This window comes from Ochlerotatus camptorhynchus, unplaced genomic scaffold (genome assembly GCF_037179485.1).
Source record: "Ochlerotatus camptorhynchus isolate MF236.1 unplaced genomic scaffold, CSIRO-AGI_Acam_v1.1 ptg000304l, whole genome shotgun sequence".
In the NCBI taxonomy this organism is placed as follows: domain Eukaryota; kingdom Metazoa; phylum Arthropoda; class Insecta; order Diptera; family Culicidae; genus Ochlerotatus; species Ochlerotatus camptorhynchus.
The window spans coordinates 2,202,449-2,211,218 of NW_027040792.1; the positions used below are offsets into that span (position 1 = coordinate 2,202,449).

The following is an 8,770-nucleotide window of genomic DNA, read 5'->3' on the forward strand; positions in this document are numbered from 1 at the left end:
GACCCGACCCGGGACCGTCCGAACACTGTGGAGCGAAAATGTATCTCCAAAACAAATCTTCACATACTCTGAGTAATCGTATCCCACCAAGTAAAAGCAGGTCTACCTCTCTTTTTGTGTGGTAATCTATACTAAGCAGCCAGCTTGAGCAAATGATTATCAGGGCTTCTTATAATGTGTCCCCAATTCCTTAACATAAAAATAATAGTAAACCTCAATTTCATATTATTGGTCACAGAAAAAAATTACAAGGTACTTCTGTCGATGGCCTTAAATACATTCAAGCTAAATATGTGATATATTGTTCAATTTCACTAAATTTTTAATTTCTTGCGACAACGGATCTACGATCATGCGACCGAACTCAATTTTAGCTGATATTTTAGAAAATTCTGATTAACAACCATTTCACTTATATGATAACCAAATTTTCAAATATTCTTCATGGTATTTGAGTAGTCATTGTCACTTGCCCATAACTGTGTAACTAAATAATAGAACATACAAACTTATGGACTCATCTGTTTCTTGAGGCTTTAAATTTGGTGAGGAATAACGTTAATGATACGGACATGTGTAACAGAAGCCAATTACTTAAATGTATTCGTTAAATTCATTTAGTTCATTATGAATATTTTTGTCAGACCCTCAAATGATTTAGATAATATAATTTTATTTATTTCTTAGATTTTAAATGGATTCACAAAATATTTGTCTTCACCCAGCTACTCACCACAAAATAATATCAATTTTGTATTTGTTTGCGCATAGAATTCTTCATGCCTCCTAAGTTTTTGGCATATTCCTCAAGCCGGAGGTTTAAATGAAAATCGATGCACAATTTTATCTAGGGTAAATTATGGCTTCGGCACCCATTGACTGTTTTCGGCAACCAAAATTGAAACGTTTATTTCACTGTATTTTCCCATCAAAACTCTTCGCTGAATGTATTAAGCCGATTCCTTACCTTTTCAGCTTCAATCTGATTACATTTTTACGACTGTGAATTCCTATTATACCATATTTTTCTTTAAATGAAACATACATACTACAAAATACGGCTGATTTCGAGTTGCCGATAATAGAACAGCTGGTTAATACGCAGTTCAAATGGAAAGTGTGCCGAAGAAAAAGAGACTGCCGACAATAGTCACTCTCACCTGAGAAGTTTGGAGCGTTGTAAAAACATGTTCAACCCGTTTTGATCAATTCTGTCGATTGGAATTGGTAGAACAGCAAGCAGCAGATAAATGTCAACAAACAAACCTGTCATGTATGTGTGTGATGCTGATAAATCGCTAATAGAAGTTCGGACGCTGCTTAGATTGACGAGAATACGTAAATTCCCCTATATTCATCCTGCTTCAAAATATGTCCGGATAGTTACAACAAACATGTTTATGGATGCTGCAGGATGCTTTTTTCAAGCCGTTTGGAAAATTTCCCAACGTTAACGTTAATATGCATATTGCATGGGGTTAGATGCATATTCGCTGTCCGGAGGCCACCATATTGGATGGTCTGCCATCTTGAAATACAGATTGGCGGCGGATGCAAATTTTCCATTTCTACTCATCGAGCCCACTAACCCATTGCATGGGTTTAAATGCATATACACACTTAGATTTTTTGCCGAGATGGGCACCACCGAGCAGCTCGGCATTTTATTTTGCTGGCTGTCAGTGCAAAACTTGCCGAGATTCAGCAGCTTTTTAGAGGCTGCCATATATTTTTTTTTAAACTTTATTAGAGAGATTTTTAGCCGTTGGCTAGTTCATCTCTATATGCTGCCATATTTGATTTTGGTCCATCATCTTGGATTTGTGGAAGCCATCTTGGGTTTTTAATTTCATGCGGAATGCTGACCTGAGTTTAGAAATATCCCAGACTCTAGAATTTAACATATCTTCTAATCCTATGATTTCAATGATTTCGATCTGGGTTGATATTGATGCTGGTTGATTTTGGGAATCGAAAGGATGATTTTTGTGGTGATGATGGCCCTTATTACGAGTGTCACTTCGTGGTGAAAACGATGTGAAGTGACTTGTCACTCAAGGTGAAGTGATTGCCGTGTAAACCAAATGGGAATTAATTTTTATCATAGAATTCAATCGTAAAATCCAGTTGCATTTTCAGTAAGTCCATCGTAAAATAGATAGATTAATCACAGACAAACAGACGTAACTCTTTGAAAAACTTGGTCTTGAAAACATAGTATCTCAAAACATATAACCTCAGTAGCGACATCTATCTGGCTTCTCGCGGAAAACAAGCTTGCTCGCTAATTCGTAAACAATATTGCATAAAAGTTCTATATAATATATAGAAACGTCAAAGTGATCCGATGCCAGCGCTGCGGCGAGTAGTTTGCGGAACTGATTATATTCCAATCAACCGTTAAATGCATGAACGAAGATACACAATGAAGAGTTACGTCTGTTTGTCTGTGGATTAATGCTATTAATCTCCCTGCCAAAACGGAAAATTTGCGCACCATAGAGCCACACTCTTTGTTTGTTTTCACTGAAGGTGCACTCGAGAGCGCTCTTAATTGTACCGTCAGTAGAAACACAGAGTGTGGCTCTGCAGTGTGGAAATTTTGAATTCTTATAGAAAGGTTAGTAGCACTAAAATATTTATTTTAAGATAGGTTAACTGAAAATTCAATCTAATCTGATCTAATCTAATACAAACGCAGCCAGTACGAGAAAGCATCCTGGAAAATGATAAGGTTAGGTAACGCCTAATCATTTTTCTTGTCAACATTGATGTTTGCAGTATATATCTGAGATATGGCACAAATATGAAAACTAAAGAGCCTGAATTTATAAAGAGGCGATATCTTATCCATTTGACAGGTCTTCTGCTCGATTGGAATGACTTTTCCTATGACTTTGACAGACAATAGATTGTTCCAATTTTGACATGCCGTCTCTTTATAAATTCAGGCTCTTTAATGAAAATGACCAGGCCTAATTGTTGCTGTACACTGCTTCCCAAGTAACAATTTTGGTTTTATAAGGGTTCTGTAGATCATGATTTGGACTTGAAGAATGCTTTAAAACCTCGATAAAATTTGCAATGTTACTTGGGTTTCTTATTACGTGAACCCTGATGGGAGGATTAGTATAATTTTTAAAACTTTTTCTAGAATTTAACTATCAGGAACGGAAACACCAGCACTTTATTTTATCGATGAAAAAAAAAAACGCGGAGTGAAAGCACACAATAATGGGCTTGAAGCGGACAGAGTACGATCCGACAATAGATTAGTCGTATTTTAATGTGTCTATTGCCAATTAAAACTATTTATTTGCACCTTCATTTAAAAAGTTGTTTCACTAAATTTTAAATTAAAAACACTGTCAGTCTTGTTAAAAAAAATCGAGTCTTGCCATTGTAGTGAAGTTTTCCTGTTATTGAATTCTCAAAACTAATCAAGTAAAATGCCAGATTTTTTTCCCAACAGTTCAGCTTTTGAAAGTTCGATAAAAATGACCGAAGTCGGTAATAATTTCTAAGTGTGTTCTTTATTAAAATGTAATGAAAAAGTCCAGAAAGAGCAATCCATCCCTGTCCGTGCGTATTTTCGCATTCGTTTAAACCTTAAATTTTATCACAAATGAAATATAAATTAAGTCTTTGTCGGGGTCTTCGTCAACACTTTATTGGGGCGTTACTGCTTTTTTAAACAATGACTTTTACTGTCGATTTCTGGTGAGTAAAAGTTCTGTCTGACAAACTAAACAAGGGGAATGTTTCATATAGGGGAAATGGATATAATATCGGCCTGAATGCCCCTAATTTGGGCATATACATAAATTCAGCAATCGACTAAATTTTCAATAGCGACCAAAAACATCAAATAGTACCGTCCCAATGACGCGTTCATCTAGATCAAATGGATAAATAGCAAGTTTTTAGCGATGGGTACAATCTTAGATCCATATGCCAACATTAGAGCCATTTTCTCTACTAGTTGGTACAGTTTATTTGTGACTTTTAATCGAAACAAAATTTGGCGGTTTCGCCCTGATGAAGAAATGCAAATGAACCGTAAATATCATATACCGCGCAACCAACGGTCATTTCAAACGCCGAAAAGAGCTTCAAAAAAAGCTCTACATGAAAGTCCCTCTATCAAACAGCGCTGCTGCCAGTCTACCAAACAATTCACACGATTAACTCAATGAAGGAAAGTAATAAAACAAACGAACAAAACAAAATCAGAAATCGTAAACATTCTACAGCTGATCACTTTTGATTGGAGTTTTCGAGCTTGCAGCATCTATTTCTACCGACTGATAAGCCATCGAATAACCAACGTTACATTCCTTTTGCAGAGAGCGCATCAAACAACTGACCGAAACGGAGAAATAAAAATGGCCGTCGCCAATCAAACCAACCAGTTCTACGAGGGCTGCGGCCGCGAGGGTCCCATCCGGTGCATTCTGCTGAGTGAATTCCATGCCGTGGCTGGCTCGAAAATCAGCTGTCAGGTCCCGGATAACTACATCTCGAAGGAAGTGTTCGATTCGATTCGGTTCTTCATCATTCCCAAACCGCAACTGCAACGATGCACACTGACCGTGTAAGTAAATCTGTTCTGTTGAATTTTCTTGTGACGGTATTAGATTTGGTTGTTTTTAGAAACGCTCTCGGGCACAAAGTGATCGGCTATCCGGTTCGAATCGATCACCAACGCTACCCAAGGAACGCTTTCTACTTCAATCTGTGCTTCGTATGCGACAGCTGGGCTCGTTCCGTTCAGTACGAACCCGTCGTCAAGAAACTATCCGAATACCTGTTGATGATGGAGGAGGAAACCGCTTTCCTATCCACCCCGGACAATAATACTCGCATACAGAATCTGCTGAGTAGCATCCTTCGTGATCTGAATGAAAAACAGGTGGCGACGATCGTTGAGGGGGAGACTACCATTTATCTGAAAATTTCCAAACTGAAACCGGATCCTCCTCCAGTTCAGGACCACCAAGTCCCCCTTCTCTGCAAGGGATTCGAAAACATCTCGTTGGAATCGTGGGACCTGACCACCCAGCAGGTGGTACCATTCATCAACGGTATAAGTCACGTTGCACGGATATCAGCCGAATCGGACGTGGAAAATCAGCTGGTCAAATCTTGCATCCAGAATCTGGTTTATTATGGGGTGGTCCTGTTGCTTCCGCTGCTCAAGTACAGCAACGTCTATATGTGCACCCGGAATCTTCAAAATCTGAGCAAAGACCACCGGTTTGCCGAAGACTGTCGCCGGTACGTTCAATTGCTGCACGCTGAAAACGAACCGAAGCGATTGCCTTCGCTTCACAAGATTCTCCAACTGTACTCGCAGATGACTCATGGAGTGACGTTGCGAGCCCTCTGCCAGCGACTCTGTCCCCGGGACAACGGAATCGACGAACGAAAGCTGGTGACGTTTGGGCTGCAGCACAGTTTGATTCGCTGCATTAACAAGTATCCGATTTTTACCGGATCGTATCCCAGCCCGAGGCATAAGTTGTACACGGGGCTGAACAGTTTGGACGAGATTTGCTGCAAGACTGGACTGTCGCCGAGTCGGATTGAGGAGGACATCGATGTCGACTCGAATGTGACGGTTATTTGGAAGTGAAGGGGGAGGTTAATTATTTCGGATTTTTTGTCCTGCGAATGCCGATGCATAAAGGTTTGTTAGAAGTATTTCGAATTGAGACATGGTTTGTTTTTATATTCGATTTCAAAGAACATCCTTGTGCATGTCTGTCATTTTTGATATAAGACTTGAATGCAACATTTATTTTGATTTGACTTGTATGCAGGAAACTGGTATACTGGGTTCGTTCAACATGTTCGAAATGTGTAGAACAGTTATTTTTGCGCGCGCTTATGGCGCTGAGCTGATTAATTGAACATGCTGCGACCTGCGACCAGAAACCTACATGGTATGAAAAATACTTAAAATTAAGTTTAAAAACTCAACGTTGGGTTCTATCCAGGCTTGCCTAAACTCCTCGAACTCAGATTATGCCGTATAGATGCTCATTCATCGTGAGCCAGTTCATCCCTCGCATATAAAGAGCAATGGTGTCAAATCCAAAGAGCGCAAAAGAGCTCGAGCTCAGATTGATGCTCAAGATGGACTTCCACAAACACGCAACACGATGAGGGATGCGGGGTTCGTTCTTGAGTTAGGCGTGATTTATATCGGCTCTGCTCACCAAACAACATTTTGAACTTCGGGATGGACTCGGTGAAACCGTAAATATAGAGCTTCGTTATGCATTCGGAGAGAGCACGCACGGCCTTTGATTTATGCACGGTTCTTCCATTCAGTATTATGATACACAACAATACATACAATGGACTATAGGATCATTCCCAGAGAACGTAACATTTTGAGAAATTGATGTTTTTTTTTGTAACTCGGGACCACTTTTTGGGTTACTCAAACTCAGTCACAAAAATCTTTGATCGTTTTTTCCGCGCTGAGATTAAAGGGTGATACGGTCAAAATTTGGTCAAGGGAAAACGCGTGTAAATCGGTGAAATCGTTTATTTAAAAAATCAAATTAAATTTCTTTTTCAAGTTCAATTAGTATAAAATTCAGGAAAAATATTCAGTTAGGCTTCCGCTTTTCCAAATCCGAATTGCCGGGCCTTACGCTTGACCCCTGCCATCAGATTTTGTACAGCCACCTTGTCCACCTTCTTCGCCGCAGAAAGCCAGTTTGCCTTGAACTGCTGCTCGCCCTTAGCAGTTTTTTTGGTCTTCTTTAGGTTCCGCTTGACAATAGCCCAGTATTTCTCAATTGGGCGGAGGCTCTGGCGTGTTGGGAGGGTTCTTGTCCTTGGGAACCACCTGCACGTTGTTGGCGGCGTACCACTCCATGGCCTTTTTACCGTAATGGCAAGATGCCAAATCCGGCCAAAACAGTACGGAACAACCGTGTTTCTTCAGGAAAGGCAGCAGACGTTTATTCAAACACTCTTTCACGTAAATTTCTTGGTTGACAGTCCCGGAAGCTATGAAAATGCTGCTTTTCAAGCCACAGGTACAGATGGCTTGCTAAACCAGATATTTCTTTGCGAACTTTGACAGTTTCATGTGCTTGAAAACATCTGCTACCTTTCCCCTTCCTTTTGCCGTATAAAACTCCTGTCCCGGAAGCTGCTTGTAGTCGGCTTTGACGTAGGTTTCGTCGTCTATTACCACGCAGTCAAACTTCGTCAGCATCGTCGTGTACAGCCTCCGGAATCGCGCTTTGGCCGTCGTATTTTGTTTATCATCGCGATTTGGAGTCACTACCTTCTTGTAAGTCGATAGTCCGGCTCGTTTTTTGGCTCGATGCACGGTTGCAGACGATACACCCAGCTTATTTGCGGCATCTCGGAGAGAGAGGTTAGGGTTTCGCTTGAAACTACCGGCAACTCTCTTTGTCGTCTCAGCGGCTTCCGGTTTTCGATTTCCCCCCGATCCAGACTTCCTGGCTGTCGACAAACGTTCCCCAAACACTTTAATTACATTTGTAACGGTTGATTTGGCAACTTTTAGCGATTTTGCCAACTTTGCGTGCGAGTAGCTCGGATTTTCGCGATGCGCGAGCAAAATTTTGATACGCTGCTCTTCTTGCTTCGACGGCATTTTGACAACTGAAGAGTTAATTCTAAAATCAAAATAGGAGCAACATTCTACACACACACACCTTCAAAATGAGGGGTGTTCAGGTTTTTTAAATGCAAAATTGAAAGAAATACGTCAATTTGATATTGACCAAATTTTGACCGTATCACCCTTTATGAGTGAATAAACTAAATTATATTTCTGACTTAGAATGTACGAGGGAAAAACTAGTAAAAGCACTAATTACTCCGTTTATGGATTATCCCTTGGTGCTGTCTTCGTATTCTCCTGTTGCCTTTTAACCTGGGGGGGGGGGGGACGTGCTGTCAAATCAGCCTACTACTGATCATTCTTGTATGAAACTGGTTCCAAACGTAAACAAACGCTGTAGGTTTCTTATCGCTTGTTTACGTTTGGAGCCAGTTATGCGAGGTAGGCGACGATTATTCGTATTTGACAGCTATCTCATTCATGCGCACTAGGAGAAGCCATCAAGAGCCAAGCTCTCTACGAATACATCACGAAGCTCCAAGTTTACTGCTTTGCGCTAGCGCATCAAGAAGTTAAAAGTTCTGCTCGGCAGGCAGAGTCGATGTACACCCGAGAACGAGCTCCGCATCCCTCACAAAGATGCGGGTTGGCAAGAGCCCAGCTTCCCTAATAAAAATTGTATGGGTAATTTGCTTAACGACGTGTTCTGGGTATCATCCAAACCATTTGTGGAATAGTTCAATGATTTGGATTATCGTTCGTTTATGGTTATTTTTTATTAGGGTTGAGCATCAAGTATAGCTCCGTGAGAGCAAAATATTTCATCATCAAAATATGCTGGAGCTCAGCTTATTGATGACTCTTGATGGAACTTTTGGCAAGCCTGGTTCTATCATTGGAGGTCCACTGTTGAGTTAAGGCCCAAGCGCAATGACGGCGGAAGCGGAACGGCAACGGCAGTGGAAAAGCCCGATCTGAGTAAGCCTACTTGTCGGATTGAAAACTACCCAAGCAACCAAAAGTGTTACCGGTCAATCACCGAGAACAATGGCTTTGAAGCGGATTGGCTTTGTACAGCTTTTGTCCTTAATATAATTAAATTTATAGGAGGCTAGTTTATTAAATTTAATTGCTATAGGAAGGCTCACTCATACG

General features: G+C 40.6%; 1 protein-coding gene across 1 annotated transcript; it reads left to right on the top strand.

The window, feature by feature from the left end:
* The first annotated feature begins 4,321 nt into the window (after positions 1–4,321).
* Nprl2 (Nitrogen permease regulator-like 2) lies at positions 4,322–5,682 on the top strand. The gene is made up of 2 exons (XM_065228964.1): positions 4,322–4,594; positions 4,654–5,682. Exons 1-2 carry the CDS (start codon positions 4,386–4,388, stop codon positions 5,633–5,635), a joined length of 1,191 nt encoding a protein of 396 aa, XP_065085036.1. The 5' UTR covers positions 4,322–4,385; the 3' UTR covers positions 5,636–5,682.
* The last annotated feature ends 3,088 nt before the right edge of the window (positions 5,683–8,770 follow it).